The 23,018-nt window shown below is 35.4% G+C and overlaps 1 protein-coding gene across 4 annotated transcripts in view; it reads left to right on the top strand.

Annotated features, from left to right (window-relative positions):
* LOC136025878 (sodium- and chloride-dependent GABA transporter ine-like) overlaps positions 1-23,018 on the top strand; it is a 107,002-nt gene that overhangs the window by 22,928 nt on the left and 61,056 nt on the right. For 3 of the 4 annotated variants that reach the window (XM_065701917.1, XM_065701916.1, XM_065701918.1), the window contains one exon: positions 12,719-12,853. In XM_065701917.1, coding sequence (XP_065557989.1) covers positions 12,719-12,853 — 135 coding nt within the window. Of the gene's footprint in view, positions 1-12,718; positions 12,854-13,026; positions 13,109-23,018 lie in introns of those variants that run through there. The other variant, XM_065701919.1, reaches the window with a different exon arrangement.

The raw sequence follows: 23,018 nt of genomic DNA, 5'->3' as shown, positions 1-23,018 counted from the left end.
TTTAGTTTACTCCGAATAAAGTCAGTTATGTGAGGTTTGGTTGTGCAAATATTGTTGCAACTTCTGATAACTTTATATTTTATGCTTTGGGTCTTTATCTCACTATTGGGATACAACCACTTTGGAAGGGAATCTTATTGTTCAAACAGGTTCAGGGGAAATTTAGAAAGCCATATATACCCCTAAAAACTAGGAAATTTAGTTTCTAATTTTAACGAAAATTACCTCCATTTGCAAATAAAGAGTTTTTGGTAGGGTACTTACATGTTATAGCGATCACACCAAAGAAGTCAATTTTAGGTCAATCATATTGAAATATGCCAAAATATGATGAAAACATAATACTTTAGTAACAAAAATATGGTAACTACAGCAGAAAATTATGGAAAGTAGGCCTCCCAGAACTCATTATATTGTGTTACGGAATAATTCCATAAACAGAGATACAGGTGAATTTGGATTGAATTCAATCTATGATAATTTACTGAGGTCAAATAAAGTAAATCTCATTTCACCTAAGAGCTTTGACCTCTGTCCACCTGATATGTCAGATAAATCTAATGAACCGGAACAGAAAAGGTGAAATAGATTTTCTTCTGCTGTTGCATTAAAAAAAATAAGAGCAATAAACTATATGTAATTAGTTTACTGGGCGTAAATTTTATTTTTTTTTCATTAATGTCTTTTAGTTTTATTGCTAATGATGGACACTGTATATGTGTTCGAAATATCCAGTTAAAAAAAAAACATTATATTTGTTTCACTGTCAATAAAAGGTTTCATCCCTATTTTGAAGTGTTATATTTTCGTCATGGAAAGGCAGTGTGGTCTTTGAAGTTATCTAGTGTATTAAATATCTAACATATCCAACTCTTTATATTAAATATTGAAGGAAAATATACCTGGATATTATTTATCTCGTTTAGTATTCTATCTGTGGTCGCTATAAAACGTAAGCACCTTTTGTAGTACCACCGCCAAATTAAAGAAAGAAATTTGCAGAAAAGTTACCAAAAAATAAACTAAGCATTTGGGGCACCAACAGCTCAAGAGCGTATAACTTACTCTGTATGTGCAGTTTTCTGTCAGAATTAACAGATTGTTAATATCCAATTTTACTGGCGAAAAGCCTCGTCAAACCTAATTAATTTTTTTTTGCTTATTTTTTCTCATAATTCAAGGTGTCAACACTGACGAAAATATGGTTTTAATCATTTTTCTTTGGCCAAAAATAAGTGAAAATGGTATCATCTTTAATGGTCCTTATAGGGCTTAAAATTGGAAAGGTCGCAATTTTACCTTAAAAGCTTTTGTTTGTCCTTCTTTTGATACCCTAAAGCTAAAACTGAAATTCCAAGATCTTGGGAATATTCCACGGAAAGGCAACACTAGCTTGAACTCTTTTACCGCTCATAGCAGCCTCACAATATAATTTATTGTTGCCTGAGTTGCTCCTTGAATTTGAGGTATGGAGTTTTTCGTTTACCCTATGGCTAATTTACCAAAAAGATCGATTTCATTATAAAATAAATGTGAAGAAAAGTGACAAAGAAAGTAAATTGCTAGTTTTAACATATTTATTTTGGATTTTCTGGGATTTCTCAGAACCCTCGTTGCAAAAACTTCAATAAATAGGGGGGGGGCTCAGTTGTAACGGTAGTAATTATCACGTTTGAGAAACACATTGAATGAGTGGAATTAAATCTTTTTTTAAGCTGAAAACTATTAGGCTCCAGAGTTCCCAGTCCTTTTTTTTTATATAATTTGACCATGAAATTATGGCCAAAACCTTTAAAAATTTAAATACGGTTTATGCATCGTAAATAGTTTCGTAGACCAAATTGCCTTTCCCTTTACACATTTAAACAAATGAAAACATAAAAAACAAGTATATCATTTTAAATAAGTCAGTGAGCAGTACACTTAAATAAGTGTAAGCAATAAACAACCTTTAATAATAAAAAATCCAAATATTTCGGCTTCATATCCTGAAGACTTGATCAACGAAACAAAAAATCTCCGTTTATGCGAAGCCAAAATATTCAGATTTCTTATTATTAAAGGTTTTTTTGTCCACTGTCTTATTTAAAATATTTTTCAGGTTATGTCTAAAGGTGTCTAACTGTCTAAAGGTGGTATCTACCATTTTCATTCACTTATGTAATTGCCAAAACCCGTCTGACAAGCTGCTCTCAAAGGAAGAACTAGCAGAAAAATGTAAATCAGGAGGACCAAAGCTTGATTGAATGGCCCTGCTGATCCTCACTTTGAGGAAAGCTTGGCAAACAGTTTTTGGCAATTTTTTCAGAAACAATTCATGGGACATGAGCCCCTGGGGAAAGGACGTTAAGCTATGCAATTGGCCCATTGTTTACATATAGTATTTATTGTTGGAAAATATATGGCAATTTTTCTCTGGATTTTTTGGGAGGAGGGGTATTTTCCAAGCGGATAATTTTCTGTTGAAAGGAAATTTTCTGGGGAAGTTTAATCATCAAAATTTTCCAAGGAGGGAAGGGGATTTCCGGGCAAGATTTGAAAAACGATCAGAAATTAGAAAAAAAACAAGTTTTCAACTGAAAGTAAGGAGTAACATTAAAACTTCAAGGACAAAAATTATTCCGTATATAAGAGGCGGGCTTTGCCTTGTTTGGTTTCCCTCGCTCGTTAGGCTAAAGTTTCTAATGCTTTAAAAAGGTTCCTATTGCGATTCAATGGCTTTTGTGCTTCAGTAGTCGTTCTTAAAGAATTGGGACAACTAGTAAAACTTAGCATAAAGAGCATGGGGCTTAGGAGGAGACAGCCTCCTCCATACAGAACAATTGTTGTTCTCTTTAAGTTTTAATATTGCTCCCTACTTTCGATTGAAAAACAACTTTTTTCATATTTCACATTTTATTTTTTCATTTTCATTTTCATTTTTTCATTTTTCATTTTATCATATTTCATATATCGCCTAAAATAAACAAAAGCAACTCGTTGCTATCCTAAACTGTGTAAAAATATGCTAGTTTTCATTGTCTTAATCATCATCTCCATTTACCATGCTGGATGGTGTTCATGCAGCAACCACGATATAGGCTATTATATTTATAAAAAATCACCTAGATGAAGTCTTGATCTACCCTTGAAATACCGGCAAAATAAACGATGACCTTTGGAGCAAAAACAAATAAACCTTATCTTGTTTGTCGGTGAAGTACATATTTGATTTAATTGATCAATATTAAAGTGGTTCCAGCCTCGTGTTTCACTTAATCTGTTAATATAAAGTTTCAACTTTTGTTGATCACTAAAAGAAAAAAAAGTTGATTTATCTTTTCTGTTAATTATTTTCCTGGAAAACGTTATCTCCCCAGTAGTGATATATTTTGCATATAAAAACGTAATTCAGTTAAATTTAGTATCCTGTCAATTATTTTCGTTATTCTAGACTCAGTTTTATTTGTTAGCTAAGTTAGGTTGATGAAACCCAAAATAAATACCAATAACAAAATTGCAGCCCATTTTTCCCCTCTATTTAAATCCTTTGCTAATTATATATATTAAAAAAAACAAAGATGGTTGCTATTTTAAATTCGATCCATCTTTGTCTTTGCCCCTTCTTTCCTTTCTGTCTTGCTGTATTTACTTACTATACTTAGGACCCGGCAATCCTCACCTGACATCTCGGGGCCACCCTGCCAGCTAGCTAGCATTAGAGCTCGGTATATTTTCCTAACAAGTGCAATCCGTGATAACTGGGCTATTTAGAAGTTGTCGAAATCAAAGCTCCCCGTCTATCTCGCGGACGGAGGCCATGCAGATATGCTTCAAGTGCAATTTTCGGGAAGTTGCTCGGCTCCATTCGTTTGACTTGGCCGAACCAGCATCGTTGCTGCTTCTTGATGTTACTGAGACAGTCGACTGGGGCCTTTTGCGTACTCCCACATTTGTGATGCAGTTAGTGTATTTGAATCTAGCAATGCGACTGAGGCATGTCATCTTGAAAGTTAGATGTTTTCTTTCGTCTTCATTGTCCATGTTTCACATCCATACATGACTATGGGAATGACTAAATGGGAATTAAAATTTTCCCTGCCGCACTGCCGGCCTTTTATCCAGCTCCATCTATAGATTTATTCATTCATTTATTTACCAGATGATGTAGAGAAAAAAACATGAAAATACTCGCAAGTAAACACCCAACAGCCATCTAACAAAAAGGGTTGAAATAATTTCGGTCACAGAAACACAAACCTTAATTACCGGTTTGCCTGCTTCTTCAGTCATATGCCCTGGGAAATATTTGCTGCTGGCATTATACAAAAAATAAGAAAATACACGAATAGCTGACAAAACACTGATTTAATACTCGTTTGACCCTTTATGTTTAAAAAGCCAACGTTTTTGAAGGGATAAAGTGTTTAAAGGGAAAACGTTCTTGGGCGTCATGGAAGAAAAAGTGTAAATAACTCACCAAAACACACGCTGTCCGTAGTTGTGTTATAAATTGATACATTCATGGTTTTGATACTCTTTCAGCCATTTGTTTAAGAAGGCAATTGATGACTTGACACGGTAGTGTATTTGAAGGCATAACGTTCTTGGGGGGGGGGGGCATGGAAAAAGTGAATGGAACTCTCCAAACCCACGTTCTCTATATTTGTATTATAGATTAATCCCTTTTTTATGGTTTTGATGCATCATTTGACCTTTTATTTGAGAAGTCAAATGGAAATTTTAAATGGATAACCTCTTTGAAGCAATAATGCTCCGGAAGCAAAAGAGCCAGGAGCTTGCCCAAACACATGCTGTCTGTAGTCTATTATGGATTAAAACCTTATTTTTTTTTTATTAATATTTTGGCTCTTCGTTTGGCAAATCAAATGATGACTTACAAGGGATTACTCATTTGAAGGATAACATTCTCGAGGGGGGGGGAGGATAGTATGGAAAAAGGTTAAAGGGACTCTCCAAAAACGCGCTGTCTGAATTTATATTATAAATTTATGGTTCTAATACGTCGTTTGACGTTCTGTTCGGGAAGACAAATGAAGACTTTGAATGAATAACCTCTTTGCGATAACGCTCCTGGGCGAATGGATGCAAAATGATCAGAAACTTGTCCAAATACATTGTGTCTGTAGTCTGTTATGGATTAACACTTTCATGTTTTTAATTCATTTTTTGGCCTTTTGTTTGATAAGTCAAATTATCGAGAGAATATTCTTGTATACGCCTAGGGACGCGTTCGCGGTCGGAAGTGTAACATCATGTATTATAGATAATGGTGCCAGAGAAAATCCACAGTGAGTAATATCCCGTACTTCTTAGTCCCATATTTTGTCTCTGTGTACTTCAATTCAATCACAGGGCAACGCTTCTACAGTTACTAGCAATCCCATATTTCAAATTCTTTTCTTTAACATTTATCGCACCTCTCACCCTGCTATGATAACTCAGCCGTAATGCAACGAAAAAAGATCAAAATAAATAGAAAATAAACAGGGTATTCTATACCATATATTCTAGCTATATTTTGGAATACAGGCACGTTGGATACTCCAAAATACCTTCTTTTCTTCAGTCTCTTTATTTGTCATATTTACCCTTTGGCTGCTCAGTTTTACACATAGGGGATTTTCAGGAGGGTTATTGCCGGTGGGGGGAATTATCGGTTAATGAGAACTTTCTGGGGGATTCTATATGGAGAGAATTTTCTTGCAGAATCTTCCGGGGGAATTTTCTGTGGAGGGAATTTTCTAGGAGAATCTTCCGGGGGGAATTAGTCTAGAACCAGATGGATTCTATTTTGGAGTTTTTGCCTCATTTTGGTATTTGGGAGGGGGTTCAAATTTTCCTAATGCTTCAAAAGAAGACACATGTTAGTCAGATTCTAATTAACAAAACGTACAACAGTGAAGAAATTACTTACCTTCTTTGTAGTTAAATTTCGTTAAACAAAAATTTTCTCTTATTTTGCATTATTTTACCTTGATGCCTGGCATCTTAGCGTCAATTGTCTTCAGCGTCTCAGTCAGTATATAATGACACTTAATCGTCTTATCTTGAATATTGCTAGACACCTAGTCACCATCGTGTTGACAGACAATAAAAATGTCTTGCATTTGTTCTCAGTGAATTAAAAAAAAAGTTGTTTCTTTTGAATTTTGTCTTATTTGGCATCATTGCGATCCATACTAAAGTGAATATGCACTCATGAAGGTAAACAGGAAGGGTGTGCGAAAGCACAGGATGGCTGGCCCCCAACCCACCATTGCACTTCCTGGCTGAAGGGCCAAGAAACGGAGATCAGCACCGCCGGTACGGACTGTAAAGTCTAATGCCGTATCCTTTACCTTTTACCTTTACCTGTTATACCGAAAGCACTGCATCGTGATGCAAAAGAATCCCTTATGTTCTCCACCTGTTATATATCCCCAGGTGTCACATTCTGTCAGATTTGCCCAAACTGTGCTACATTTTAATACGCCATATTGAGCTCCTCCACTGTCTCCTAGCTACACGCTAAGCCATGCTAAGCAAACTAGGTCAACGGTCACGTGATGTGCTTTATCGTCAAAAATGGTTACCTGCCTTAAGTCCCTCTTATAGGCCCTGTTAATATTTTTCGTGCTGAATGAAATTAGAGACAATTGAACACAATGCTTGACAGTTCCTTTGGATAACATTATTCTCATTTCCTGGATATTCAATTAACGGAATAGATAAGCATGAGTTCGATTATCTAATGCACTTCCTAAATTATAAATCCTTTTCTTTTCAATAAATTCTCTGAATTCGGTATCCAACCCAATTTTCAAATACTTTAAAATTAAAATTACTATCGTTATTTTAGATGTGGGAAAATTTTTCTAGGAAGAATTGTTGGGGCGTGGATTTCGCAGGGGGATTTTTTGCAGGTGGGATTTTCCGAAGACTTATTCTCCGTGTGGAGGAGGGTGAATCATATTATATATATACATATATATATATATATATATATATATATATGTATATATATATATATATATATATATATATATATATATAATATATATATATATATGTCATATTATATGCTATGAATGATTTTAGTTCTCCTATTCACTCGAAGACCTTGCTGGGGTTGCACAGCCGTGGTGTTAAGCTTGATGTACTTTTCCTATCGTAATATATGTATAGGCATCTAAAAGTTCGTTTGAAGTTGGGAAATGTACTTTCGGATAGTGATCTCCCTGTATTCGTTGGAATAAAGCAAGGAGCCATCACATCACCGATTATCTACAACAACGCGTCTCTTCCTGCTCAGATTGGCCTACCTATTGGTTGTATTTCAAATGGGATGGATACACCAGTGCTTTGTACTGCGGACTATCTGTTAAATCTGTGCCGGTCATTAGCTAGTCTTCAACGGAGGTTGTATAACCTACCTGATAGATATCTACAAATAGGACTAAGTATGAGCGCTGCGAAATACCAAATCCTCTTCTTTAATTTGCACTGTAGTTTTGTGCGTGATAGTGTCTGTCGATGTGATAGTGAGGTGGCACCCAGCACTTTGCTAACATATTTAGGTTCCCGATTGGGTCTTCAATTAATAATACACGAAAGCTTTTGGTTCGAAATGTTGAAGGCAAACTTACAATTGCTTATGCTAGTGTGGTTACATTCTGAAACGGAAAGCTCGTTCTCAAATATATAATAGTGTGGCTCTCCCACATATTTTATACTTGACCCCATTTTGGGACACTTTTACTGAATCTGATAGGCGAGTGTTTCAAAAGTGATATTTTAAGTACGTGAAGTTTTCGCTTCAGGCTCCTCGGTAGTTCAAAAGTAGGTACATCGTTAACCGTTTTGTTGTGGTGTAACCGATTCAGGTCGGGGATGAACAGTTTCAGAAACTGAGTAGTTAGTCCTCACCTGTGAAAGGGTGTACTATTTCAGATTTGATATTATTAGTAATTTGTGTACTTCTGTTCTGAATTGTATATAATTTGTTTTATTTTGCTTTTTTTATTGTGCTCCATCGTTTTTTTGTTTATTGATAGGTAATAAAGAGCCTTCATTCATTCAATATGAGTAAAAATTCAGCACAAAATTAGGTTCCAACATTTGCCACCCGACACCTTAAGAAGGTGCAACTTTTCTTTGAAAGTGTGATTGCCTTTTGGAATCAATGGATTGTTAATATCTGAATTCTTACGGACAAAAAAATAATTTCAAACGTACCAAATCTGTTTTTGTTGTTCAATTTCACCGTGGCAACACTGATAGGAATGTTGGTGCTGCCCTAAAATCTTCATAGTCTGAAGAAGTAATTTTTTTTTTTAGCAAACCGAGGTTTTAAGGTATGAATAGATCAAGATTGGTCATTGAAGTAAAATGATATTTTAGTATGATGTGCTAGATCCATGCCCCAGATAAGTTTCTTTAAAAACTTATTAAAAGCATTTTTAGATTTATATAAATGGCTTTGTAAAATTTCTTTACTGTAATTTATTACGAGCACAGTGACAAAGTTGTAAGGTCTGTTCTGAATGTTTGATGAATTCACCGATGAAATAGCACCCTGACAAAGTTTTTATTTTATTTTCTGAATTTCTGAGTTTTCCGAAAAACAATACGTCAAACATGTAAAGATTAAACTTAGACAGGCCAGAGTTTATGTCTCTTATCTTTGATTTAATTATTTTTATTTTAAGCATCCATAGCTGTGAGTAACAACACCAAAACAAACAGACGCAAGGAAATCATCTTGTCTGTCTCAGTGTACAATTTATCACGAAAATGTTTTTTCTATACAGTTTTCACTAAAGTAAAATTTCCTCTTGTTTCTTTCGTTTTTTTCTCGTTATCCTAACGTACTTGCAAGAATAAGACAAACTAAAACTTTTATGGATTGCTGAGTATTTTTAGAAGAAAGGTCTTTCAAGACAACAATTTCTTAGCCAGCCCGACGAGTTGGAAGCAACTATAAGAGGGGGTTAAACCATCAGACATAAAATTGCTGAGCCTAGTAACATTTTCACATTTCCTTTGCCGTGTTATCATCTGACCTGTTTGAATTAGCATAACAATTTTTTTTAACTGAAAGTAAAGAGCAGCATTAAAAATTAAAACGAACAGAAATTATCCGTATGTGGGGGGGGGCTGCCCCTTCCTCTGCCCTTGTTCTTTACACTAAAGTATAATAGTTCTTTTAAAATGCTTCTCTTTCCAATTCAACGTTCAAATTCAAATAACTTTACCGTAAAGAGCAAGGTTTGAGAAATGGCGGCCCCCCTCATATATGGAATTATTTATGGTAGTTTTAGCTTTTAATGCTGCTCCTTACTTTCAGTTGAAAAACTTGTTTATTTATTTAATTCCTTAGAATTTTCAAAACCATGCCAGGGAATACCCTCCCCTCTCTGTGTACCGTTTCCCAAGAAAAGTTTTCCCAGGAAAGTGTTCCTTCCCCTCCCCTCCCCCCAAAAATCTATAAATTACCCAATAATAAATCCTATATTGAAACAATGGGTGAATTTTGGGACTTACAGCCCTTTCCTCAGGAATTACAGAGGGGCATGTTAATTCCAAAGGAATTGTTTCAAGCTTCCGAATCATGCTAGGGAATACACTCCTCCCCCTGTGTACCGTTTCCTCAGAAAATTTTTCCCAGGAAAGCATTCCTTCCCCCCCCCCAAAAAAATAGAAAAAAATCTGCCTATTACCTAATAACAAATATTATGTCTTGAAACTGTAATGGGCGAATTTTGGAACTTACAGCCCTTTTCTCAGGAATTATAGAGGGTCCTCTCATCTACAAAGGATTTGTTTCAAGCTCCAAAAAATACAAAAAAAAAAAAAAAAACCGACGATCTTTCTTCTGGCAAAAAATATAAAATTCCAAATTATTGTAGACAGGAGCTTAAAACCTCTTGAGTAGGAACCTCTAATACACTGTATCTGTTCGTATGATTTTCATCAAGATTATTCAACTTTTTTGGAATGCCCCCCACCCTTTTTATGAAAATTAGACAAATTTTACCATGACCTTAGCTTTTAACGAGTAACATTAAATTTAATAAATTCTATATATTTGGAGTCAGTATGAAAAGCCATTTTTTTTATGTATTTATTGTTATGATTGTGTTTTTCAGAGTTGTGGCTGCTATTGGGCCGACTCCCTCCCTACCTATATTTTGTTACCACAATCTATTTCATTTAAATTTTTGTTTCCAAAATTAATGCCAAAAATGAAATCACCCTATGCCGAGTAAAAATAATATCACGATAAAAAAAGAAAGCCCAAGACGTAGTTGCATTGGTAATTGTTGGAGATATTGAAGAGGGCAAAGTCACTTTTAACGGACCAATTGTTGTATCTGGAGGGATAGAACGGAATATGGGCTTCTGTCCATATGGTATGTTCCATATATTACGGAACTCCATCCCTCCTGATGTACCTCTATTTCTCTCTGCAAAGACTGTTTCTCGTCCGGCATTTCAAGTCTAATGTTTTTTTCTTTTTTTATTATAATTATTATTTTACCCTAATTTATATGTCTCTTTTCTCTTAATTTAATATACTTTTCAGGTTCTAAAATGTTTTTGGATTCCATCCTAATTTCTTATGTCTTTTCTTCATTCCGATTCCTTTTCAGTTTTATGTTTATTTTTCCTTCTATATCTCCTACATGATAAATACCCTTGTCTTGTTTCAGTTTTTTGCTTGTATGTGATTTATAATTGTCTTATTTTTGTTTTGTTGGCCCATTACAAGCTAAACTTCTTGGGCTTCGTGATTACTTTACCTTTTCGTATTTTTTTTTTTTTTTGAATTAATAAATTGACTGATTGATTGCAATCTATTTCACAAGGGGTTTAAAATTTATCCTAACCTGCTCTACTATCTCGACCAAGGATTGCCTTAATTTCAATGGGCTCCCAAGGGAGCTTTCCCAGCCTAGGGGTTGGCACGCTAAACTTGAAATCCTTTTTCGGAAGGGCAAGGGTTTGCTTCCTAGTCTGGCAGGTTATTTGGTTTGGGAAAGGGCCAGTAACGTGACTCTGTAAGCTCAACCAGAGTCGACCAAGCTCCAAATGGGTGCCTGTAGAAATCTGGGAAAGGTAACCAGGAAGGGTGTTCGAAATCATTGCCATTCCTGGCTGAATGGTCTTGAAACAGAGATCATTACCGGCGGCCGGATTTAAGGGTCCAGTGCCGAAGGGTCGAAATCATTGCTATTCCTGGCTGAATGGCCTTGAAACAGAGATCAGCACCGGTGGCCGGATTTAAGGGTCCAGTGCCGAAGGGTCGAAATCATTGCTATTCCTGGCTGAATGGCCTTGAAACGGAGATCAGCACCGGCGGCCGGATTTTAGGGTCTAGTGCCGTCTCCTTTACCCCTTTTCCCCTTTGGAAAAATATCGAGTAATTGAACAATTGATGTCTGATAGTCGATAGGTTAAGGTCAGCTGGTCTGTGTCACAACCAAGTATCTGCACAAAAATTTGATTTTTATTTAGGGATGGATATTAGAATTTGGCAGACAGAGAGTGGCAAAGACGGGAGCAATCTTCACAAAATAAATTATGACATAATCCTAAATGTTCTTGTGATTACTACTCAGTTATTGAGCTGTTGTATTTTAACAAATATTCCTTAATAAACATGAATTGGTATTTTGAATAAATTGATCGTTTGATAAACTTGACAACACTGTCTTATAGCTTGCAGAATCATCATCACGAATAAATTCAACGCATGGTACTTTTTTTACATTGGAGGTTGGGCTAGTTAAAGTTGTACATCTGTATTATAAGTATTTTTCCTACGGTTTTGGCAGAGGACAGCTTGGTGAAGCTTAAACACCTTCTTCCGCAAATATTTTGTTTCTTTTTTTGAAATACTAGATTAATTTTGTCACTCGAATAAGTTTAGAATTTATGTTTTCAATTAAAAATTATTTTGTTTTTATTTTCTTGTTATTCGTAATTTATTTAACTATAAATCATACTTAGGTATATGCCAGATGGTTTTTCTTTGAATACATGGGTTTCGGATGGAATCACTTTGGTGATGCTGCTATTCGTCGTTGACCAAAACGCTGTCATTGACAAAAAAAATAATCTTTACCAAAAACCAAACTTTTGCGAAAAAAGCTATATTATTATTATATATGTGTGTCAAACAAATCTGTTTTAGGGTAAAAAAATTTAAGGTTGTTGTGTAAGAATCGAATAAATTTTAAAAGTCCCTAAAAATACTAGAGAGGCAGACCTGTTAAAATTTTCAAAGGGTAAGACCCTGCTAAATATTTCAAGGAGTGACTTACTTTGGTTCGGAAAAGAAATTGCAGAAGTAAATCATATTTCAACCGAACGGTGTAATTTTTTTTAATTTTTTTAGTCTTTTAAATGGACGGGGTAAAAGCGTTCCTTTCATGTACGCGGTCTTTCGATTAAGTCAATACCACCCCAAATTAGATTTCATGCTATATCCAAACAGCTTCTTTTTAATTATTATTTTTGTTTTTACAGCAAAGTCTCCGAATTCATATCCTTTCTTTAAAAGGAAGTTAAAAATTAAGGCTAATACTTTAAAATCAAAAACAAAATGAGAAATGGCTACTGTTTATTATTTCCAATTTCTGCTATTGAAAAATGCTTAAGTTTATATCTATTTTTTTTATTTCATGCTAAATACGGTTATAATTTAATTTTTGCTAATTCAACTTGTTTTTAGGGGCATTTTTAGTTTCATTCTACGTAGTTTTATTCCTATGCAGCTATCCACTGATGGTTCTGGAACTGGCAATAGGACAATTTACAAGGACGGGACCTGTTGGTTGTCTAAAGAAGCTATGTCCAATTTTCAAAGGTAGATTTTCCTTTTTTAATGTATCAAACATGTAACCAAACGGGACCTGTTGGTTGTCTAAACAAGCTATGTCCAATTTTCAAAGGTAGATTTTCCTTTTTTAATGTATCAAACATGTAACCAAACGGGACCTGTTGGTTGTCTAAAGAAGCTATGTCCAATTTTCAAAGGTAGATTTTCCTTTTTTAATGTATCAAACATGTAACCAAACGGGACCTGTTGGTTGTCTAAAGAAGCTATGTCCAATTTTCAAAGGTAGATTTTTCTTTTTTAATGTATCAAACATGTAGCCTAACTTGCTATTATATTTAAGACACCTTAGTGGCAACGTTCCAGCATTGTTTGTGGTAAAGAGCCATAATCCTTCAGCGTGGTGTCTATTACTTTTTCCCCCAATTCATGCCGATTCATATGGAAGGGGTGATCTTAAAAACTTCGGAAGGAGATGTTTCAACTGGAAATTGCAAATTCTAATGACTTTTTCAAGAACCAGGTGTGGTTGGATGGCAACAAGCCCCACTCCCTTGTCCTTTTTTGCTTTATCCTCCAAAGGCATCCAATAAAACTTTTGAGATTGCAATTTTGCTTAAAATAGTTGAAAGGCCCAATAAATATACCTCCGGTGATGACACCCCCCCCCAAAGATCGTGGGAAACAGGATGTAAATAGCACGAATTGGTAATTGTTTAATTATATATATTATAATGGAAAGAATGGGGCGTTTGCGCAATATTTAAGGAACGTCTTAGAGTGGTAAGTTAAGACTTTCTGGGAACGTTGAGGATGAGACCGATAGACACCGTGTGGATTCAGCTGTCCAAAGGGCGTATCTAAGAGTTAGAACGGATACCAGTATTGAGTTGAGAATTTCAGGTAATGCTGAGAAGGATGTTGAGCTAAGTCAAGAGACAGTTTGTTCATTCAGGTTGTCAAATAGGCGTATCTGCAATATCTGAGAAATAAATAAGGGTATTTAGTTACAACTTTCAGGGAATGTTTTTAGGGATGTGGAAATAGATCAAAATACACTGTGTGTCCATAGTATCAAAAAGGTGGATCCATGCTATACAGCAGGAATGGCTCTGGGTATTAAGTTAGAACTTTCCTAGAACCTTGGGAAGGATGTTGAATTATATGAAAACATGGAATTTTATCCAGGTTATTAAAGGGGGCATATTTACAATACCTCAGGGGTGGTTAAGGATATTAAGTTGCAACTCTCATGGAGTATTGAGGGGAATGATGAACTAAATCAAAATATATTATTTGCATCCATGCTATCAACTAGGTGTGTATACAACATCTCAGGAACGAATAAGGATAAGAAAATGAAACTTTCAGGGAGATTTGAGGGGGATGTTAAAACAGATCAAGAGATACTTTCTGCACCAAGGATATCACAACAGGGTGTTTTTACTATATCAAAAACGACCAAGGGTAGTAGAAACGAGTAAAGTGCAACATCTAAGAAACGTTTAAGGTTAATTAAGTCGAAACTTTCAGAGAATATTGAAAATGTTTGACTAAATCGAAAGACGCTAGTTATACATAGGTTGTCAAAAGATGCACCTGCAGTATCTCAGGCTTTTTTCTTTACTCTTTCTTTTCCTTTATTTTTTTTCGATGTTTTTTAAGGGCCTAATCGTCTCCTACTAGGTTGCTAGCTACCGCTACAACCCAGATCTTTGTAAAAATATTGATTTTATTGTAAAAAAATTGTTTTTTAATAAAAAAAAGCGCTTAGATGTGGCAAATTCCTAATGTTATTAACATAAGCTACTGAAGTGTTATAGAAAAATGCAGTTTTTTGTAAGAAGTTTATTTTATTTAAAAAAATTTAATTACAAATTTTTTATTATCCACATCAAGTTCCTTTAAAATTTCAGCTATGAAACAACTCTGTACGATGTTCCAGTTCCAGATGTATTCTGGCACTGGCACTGGAATAGATGATTCTATTTTAAAAAACAATTTTTTCAATTACAAATGACGCTAGATGTCGTAATTACCTTTAAACGAGTCATTAAACAGTTCTCTATGATTTTCCAGTGCCGAGCGAGCTGAGAAGGATAAAAGCGGAAAAAAACTTTCGCCGTTCTTCGAAAAAACTTTCGCCGTCGATACAGAGTGTCAGAGTGTTGCACTTGCAGCCACTTTTTTGTTTTTCAAGCCAATAAAAATCCTCGTTATTCAAGCCAAAGGACAGTTAGTTTTCTATATAGGGGGTTGGACAAAGCCGTTTTAATAATGTACTTCCTTTTTTGATCTGACTCTAGTTTTTGGAGCAATGGGCTATTTTGTTTTCTACAATTGGACGTGATCGTCTCTTACTAGGTTGCTAGTTACCACAGCAACCTGGAATGTCGCTGCAACCCAGGGTTTGCCTGCTACCGCTGCAACACGGGTTCTTGTTTTGATCTGACACTATTTCTTCTCAAGTCTATACCGAAGCGCTTAAGCCGGCTCAGAACCGGACAGCAAGTCCCTGGGACCTCCAGTAAGTTGGAGGCTTTGCGCAATCCTGGGCCCATCTTGGTCACAGCATGGTTTTCAGCACTTGGCGATGCTCTTCTATCAACAAGAATTGAAATCCTGCACAGACAGTCCCAAGCCTTTTACCTCCGATTCATTATATATTCATGCCTACAAATGTTATGCTACCATGGGGAGGCAACCAATAGTAGATAAGTTAGCTAAGAAGAAGTTTTTCAGCCCGAAAACGCCCATTAAAACAAATCAAGCCCAGAAAAATATCCAATTTTCAGAATTCCGTTCGAGTGCTGTGTTGTTTACTAGGCTATAATTTCCTCAAGGGGTGCCACTCCTAAAGTGGAAAAAGTTGACTGCAAGTTCCTTAGTCTTGCAGGTACCCCGAAAGGGTCTAGGCAGCCCTTTGCAGAGGCCGTTGTCTATAGATCTGGATCTTGTACCCTCCCATAGTTGTCCTCCTATTGAGGATCCTCCCACGATGGTGTTCTGCATCACCATGCAATTTATCCAATTACTGGGAGAAGGTTTGTAACTCATGGGACGTGTGGACACGCCAGTTGGCCCTGTTGAGTGTACATTTGAGGGGCTTTCTTCCTCGTCCACCTGTAATTTCTAGTATGATTTGATTTAACTTATTTCGAATCAAACAAACAAAACTATTCAAATAAAATCAAGAATGAGATTTAATCTAAATAAGTGCTAAGAATAAATAAAACAAATTTGTTTCCCCGCTACTCAGTAACAAAACCATTTTTATAAAACAAAATTAAAACAACAATTATCCTTCAATTATTTTTTCGCTTTAATCTTTCGATGAAACACCAAACTTTTTACCGGAAGAGAAAGGAAATCTTAACAGAGCTGAACCTTTGGCTATTTAATCTGGGAAGATGGTTGGTTAAAAATTATTAGTACATATTATTGTGTGGTGTTTGGCGGCTTTACTAAAAAAGGTGAATTCCTTAGAAAAACATGAAATATTTTTGATAGGATTAGTCTAAGATGTAATATGGTTGAAGCTGATATTCCTCAACAAGGAATGGTTCATCATATTTTTTTGTCTTCAAGAAATATTTTAAGATGAGGTGGTATCTAAAAAGATCACTCTACCTTGTCATTATGAAACATTTTTAGTTTGTGTCTTCAAACTATTTAAAATTGATTAGGTAGTCTTTCCATGAGTTGATAGTGTTGTAAAATTGCCGTAAAATAAAAGCTTGGTAAGTAAAATCTGTAAAATTGGTAATATGAGGTAAAGTTGGTAAAATAAGGAAAAGTTAGAATAATAAGGTACTCCCTTGGAAATATAGGGCAAAATTGGTGCTTTAGAGTTGCCCGGTAGCCACACGCCAGTTGATCATTTCTGTTTAAACATTACTTTCAGCTTTTAATGATTGTGATTTTCCTAAGCTTAAAAAGGTAATACCCCTCTATTTACAGTTTCATCACTTTGATTAACAGTCTTGTTTATCCCTTTGGTAATCTTGTGCCTAGGGTAACACCTTAGCACTTGGACAGTGCCTGATTTCAGACATCCATTTTATAAAAAAAGAAACATCAAATTTACCATTATTTGGGATAAAAATTCTATTTATAATTTTTTATATACCTAAGCCTAAAAAATTTTACCCTACCAGTATTGGATATTTAGCCGTATTCAGTTATATTTCTCGCATCGTATCCATGTTTATTTTCATTAATTTGTAAAAGAACTGAATACAATAAAAAAAAGGTGGTTTCTAACCCTTGGATGACTATGATTAACTAAGCACTGAGTCATAATAGCACAATATTCAGTAACTTTCAAAGTCATTAAGACCGTCTTCAACAGGATCTGCTGACAAATCTAGTTCCTCTCCTTCAGACTCAGATAATCCCCCCCCCCCTCAAACAAAAGTTTTGGATATGACCCTGAAGATTATATATCAAATTATACTTTCACCCAACCCTCGTCTCTCCCTTATAACTAATTCTTTATTTATCTGAAAATTCTTTCAAAACAACTGCTGAAACAAAAGGACCGTTAGACTAGAACAAAAGTTTCTTGAACACACTCCAGTCAGTAACAACTCGCTCGGTATCAACTGGTTGTAAACACAAGGCTATATCTTAGAAAAGGACACTAGAACTTCCGATGTCCATTTGACTGAGCCCCCTTCAAAGTTTATTCAACCACCCCTTCCGTATGAAATGCCTTTGGGAAAAAATAAATGAACAAATAATAATATATTGAACCCTTATGGGTCTTTACTATAAGCAATGCTATAAGATTGCCTCTGACTTATACAGCAGAGTAAAAATTTCAGTTTCCCTTCTAATTAAGATCCGGAATCATCCAGGACGAAAATGGGGGGAGGAAGTTTTGCATAGGGTTTTAACCGGGGGATGATGAAAGCCGGCTCCCGGGGGATCAGCAGCATGAGCACAAGATTTCTCTGAGATAGGAGTTTAAATAAAAAGAGGGTATTAATTCTGCTTTGGCCGTCCACATCGTTGAAAATACAAATCATTTAGTTCCGTTTGATGAGGTAACTGAAGCAAACGGATGATGAGGTCTGTTCAAACGGATGATCAAACATTTGATGAGGTAACTGAAGCAAACGGATGATGAGGTCTGTTCAAACGGATGATCAAACATTTGATGAGGTAACTGAAGCAAACGGATGATGAGGTCTGTTCAAACGGATGATCAAACATTTGATGAGGTAACTGAGGCAAACGGATGATGACGTCTGTTCAAACGGATGATCAAGCATTTGATGAGGTAAGTGAAGCAAACGGATGATCAAACATTTGATGAGGTAACTGAAGCAAACGGATGGTGAGGTCTGTTCAAACGGATAATCAAACATTTGACGAGGTCTCGCACTGCTGAAGCAAATGGCTTCTGATATTCTTTAAGTAAAGCAATTGAAATTGAAAATCAATAAATAAAGACCCTTCTTTAAATAGAGATACTGGAGCTCTGGCAAGAGATACTGGAATTCTGGCAGGCCATTCTGGCTTGATTTGTTTGATTCAGTCTTCTTCTACTTCGTTAAGTGTTACTTCAAAAGACTAGTTTCCGTTTATGAGCATTGAAGACGGATGAGCAGAAGTTCATGATGAAATATCTGCTTCCGTAAATTTTGCTTTTTTTCTCTCCAGTGGCTTGCATCACCCTCATTTTTCTCAATTTTAATTTTGTAATTTTTTTCTTGTTTGTCAATTCTGCTTGTAGCTCTGTCGGTCTTTAACAGCTCACAGAACTTACATAATTTTATTTCAGCTAGTATTCCGCCATTTTAAAATTTACTATGATACACTTTATCGTTCTGACAACAAGGGACTAAAGTTAGACAGACGGCCTTTTAAACCAGATAATACAGCTATACTCAAAACAAAATCATACCCAAACCTGTTTCTGCCAGCCTCTTCGGGCATTTTTGCTATGAAAATTGCAAGTCATCGCAAAATATGTCGAAAAAAATGTAAGATATTGGTAAGATACGGGTAAAATACGTAAAATACTGGTAAAATAGGTAGAATATCAATTTTACGGGTGTTCGTAAGATTACGGTAAAATACAGAAAATTCCCAACTTTACTGTGACCAATTTTACCAGTTACAAAACTACTTGTAGAGCTTGGGTAAGAGATCTGAATAAATGATAGAAAATTAAAAGCTGACACCTACTTCCACAGAAATCTTCCGTGGATTTTGCTAGACCAACCAAGCAAGTTTTTCCGTTTTTTGCTAGAGATAGAGATTTTCAGTTTTATTTAAACTTGCGTCATCGAAAAGCGTGAATTTTGTTTCTTCGATTATATAGAATTAGTTACCGTTTACAAAGTTCAGAAAACGGCAGTCTCTAAAAATGTTCTAGTAAACCTGCCAGGAAAAATACTAAAAATCAGTTCAAAAGAATTACCGTTTGAGCAATGTGGCCACTTTGGGAGTTCCTGAAGCACCACTAGCAACATTGACAAGCTTACCAATAAAAGAAGAAAAATTTCATTTTAAAATTCTGTAGAATTCCACAGACTCTCGACAGACTTCCACGATGGCTAGTCCTGGGAGGACTCGCTAATCGGCCCTTTGTCTTTGTGACAATCAGCCGATGCTTAGGTTGCTTTAAGGTACTGTATCCTCTCAAGTCAAGATATAGTCTGCTCAGAATAACCCTATGTAATTTTTGGAAAATCTTGATAAGTTACGCAGGGTTTTTTACTTGAAGCTGGAAGACTTGCTGGAAATAGAATTTCGATTTAATTACCCTTTTCTGCATTTTAAAGTGTATGAAAAGACGAATATTCAGCTGTGTATTTGGTCAGAGTTGCCAAGTGCTAGATGGAGCTGATGAAAACACTGACTAAATCAGCAACTGAGCAAATTTATTTTCTACAGGGTAATTGTAAATTTTTTGCTTCTAAGAAATGTTTTTACTGTTTTGCATTATTCTTCTGTTTTCACTGAAGCACTAGTTTTTAGATGTTTTTGAATATTGGGAATTATCACGGTCAAATTTAGTCAAAATTATTCATTCTTTATGATTGGATTGAAACTTTCAAGAATTTTTGTTAGACTAAGGGGTCTAGAAATTACTTCGGGAGAAAGTAGAGTTACAGGGGGTCCAAAAATGGACTACAAACGTCTTAATCATTTTGTCCCTGTACACTATATTCTTGTAATATTTATTGTTTTTTTTTTCTCTTTGGTTTTGGTTCTTTGGATTTTGTTGTTCTTTTCGGTAGTTTTTCAAAATCAAATATTGACCTTCTAACACATATCCATATATTTTTAAGCACGCCTTTGCCAGTTTTCCTAATAGATAAGACATGTGCACACTTTATAATGTAATTTTATTTATGTGTCGTAAGTTCCTGACAAGAATTTTAACGTAAATGTTGAAAGTCCAATCGGAATTTGAAATTGGTTATCCAAAATACTACTCGAAGCCAACTCTAAGCCCTTAGTCTCACTTGCCAGTTTGTTTATTTTTTTTTTAGCTTGTCCTGATTAACAGACCCAGGTTTTTAATAGCATCATTCTATACCCCATTCTGCTTTGATGCTTTATGTTTTTGTTGTACCTTCTTTTGAAGGAATTAACTGAGAATGGCTAAGAAAAAGATCCTTAGTCATGAAGTAGCTTATTGCAAAAAAATAATATTTAGAGAACGGACATTGACGTGTCGGGTGGAAGGAGAAACGGGCAGAAGGAAGGAACTGGCCTGGGTCCTCTCGATTTACCGGATTCCCCTTAATTTCTGGTCATTGTTTATGCAAAATAAAAAATGATCGGTCTACCTACAAATTGAACCCAAAAAGGCCCAAAAACTTTCTGAACCGATTGAAGCTGCATTCCCTTGGACCAAGTCGACCTAATTATGCAAAACAAACTGTATTTTGGGAGTTCACCCCCCCCCCTCCCGATAAAAAATTACTTCCAAAAAAGAGCCAGATTACTTTTTTTTACCCTGACTAGATTAGAAGTTCCAATGATATTTGTTCAGCTAAGGGGACAACAAGTTTTGTTGGAGGATAAGGATACTATGTCCTTGATAAACTTGAAATGAGCTTGGCCAGCTTGAAAAATGTATATGAATGATTTTTCCGAATTGATTTTAAAGTTTAATTGGCACAGGGCCAAGGTAGTTTTAATAAAAATGTAAATTGTTGGAAGAAAGACATTGAAAAATAGCTTAATATATTATTATTTCTCTAACGTTTGGTGCCTCGCAGAGGCGTAGCTCCAGCAATTTTATTCGGCGAGGGGAAAGCAAGAGGGGTCTATATCTAGATAGTTAAGGAGCATAGGGTATATAATAATTTTTTCTCTCCAAATTGTTTGGGAGCAACCGCCCTCCTTGTCCCCCTCCCTGAAGTGACGCCCCTGTTGTCTTGTCAATGATCGAATATAACTTGTTCTTGAAGTATGCTTTAGATTAACTTTGATTAAGTTAAAACTATGGAATTCTTCGTCGAGTAAGGATATTTGCCAATAAAGGTACTTGAAAGCTACGTTTTTTGGTTATTGGACCTTTAAGTTTTTTGAGCCTTTCTTAAAGGTACTAAGGCTATAGAATTCTTCAACGAGTAAAGGATATTTGCCTATAAAGGTACAGAGGCAACTGAACTCATTTTTACCGTATCGAGTGAAAAAGCTTCAAAATAGCTCTAACGCATATTTCTTCTCTAATAGATTTGAAAATTACATAGTCTTTTAGACCCAAGACAGTATCCAGGGGGTACTAAGTTCAGATTCTCCCCCGCCCTCCCTTCCGAAATGTTTCTACGACTTGGAAGAAATCATATAAAGAAGTGTTTTGGATGCCTTTGGTCAACTTTTTTGCCCCCCCCCCTTCCCGAAAAAAATCGTAGATACAACCTTGAGTTGTCCTCAATAAAAAAAAAATATATATTTCGATTTTTGGGCTAATGGAAATGCGACACCTGAAAGTGGGTCAACAATTTTTTTTTATTTTATTTATTTTTTTTTTTTTTTGTTGCATTAATAAAACTGGGCATATGGACAGGGCAAGAAACAGAAAAATTGAAAAAAACAAAAACAAAAACAAACAAGAATAGTGCCTAAAACCTGAATATTAAAAATCATTAAAATCCACAATTGAACAAAGCGAAAGTGTAACATTTATTCTTTAACAACTCGGTCAGTAGCAAACTGAACCAACACTTCTAAATTGATTTGGAGTGTCATCTATAATAATTCGTTTCAATATTTAAATACAATGATTATGTCATTTCAGTTATTCAGTCATTTAGTTTCCTAATTCGTCCTGAGTTAGGCGGGAAGGAGTACTAAGAAAGGATTTAAGGAGATTGGAACTTCTTGAGAAGTTGTAAATAGGGTCGTTTTAAATAGACTGGGGTGGAGGAGGAGTTTGCGTAGCTGTGTTGGCCTCAGGTGGCTTGGTGCTGCAGTGAGATGTTAGTTGTAGTAGTAGCAGTTGTAGTAGCAGTAGTAATAGTAGTAATAGTACACAAATCTACATATTAAGAGGGGCCAATTAGAAGGAGGAGAGGGTAATGACTTCCCCTAGATTTACCGCCTGCCCCGTCCCCCAAATTTTGAGAACTAACTTTTAGGGTATTTTAATTCAAAATACCTTTTTATATATTTTCATAGAAAAAAGAGAAAATCCCATAAACCTGCCGCTCTGGATTCAGAAAAAGAAATTTGCCTATATGACAAGCTTAGATAATAAAAGCAAAAGAAAAAAATATCAGAAAGTACATAAGATAAGAAAAAAGAAAAATAACTCAAATGTTTTGCCTCTTACAACCCAAGTCGTTTTCTCCGAAAATTACATAAAAAAACTAGTTTTTCTAACTGAAAGTAAGGAGCGACATTAAAACTTAAAACGAACAGAAATTACTCCGTATATGAAATGGGTTGTCCCCTCCGCAATCTTTCGCTCTTTATGCTAAAGCTTTTAATTGTTTTAAAAATCAGAATTGTGGTAAAGAGTCAAACTTTAGCGTAAAGAGCGAAGGATTGCGGAGGGGACAACCCATTTCATATACGGAGTAATTTCTGTTCGTTTTAAGTTTTAATGTCGCTCCTTACTTTCAGTTAGAAAAACTAGTTTTTTTATGTAATTTCTGAACGTTTTTGAATTAATGCATGTTTGATTTTGGCTCTCCACACATAAATTATTAAAATGAAATTTACA

The sequence above is a fragment of the Artemia franciscana genome, chromosome 4, assembly GCF_032884065.1.
Source record: "Artemia franciscana chromosome 4, ASM3288406v1, whole genome shotgun sequence".
In the NCBI taxonomy this organism is placed as follows: Eukaryota; Metazoa; Arthropoda; class Branchiopoda; order Anostraca; family Artemiidae; genus Artemia; species Artemia franciscana.
The sequence above is the reverse complement of the archived record's forward strand: the minus strand, read 5'-3'. Positions and strand labels throughout refer to the sequence as shown.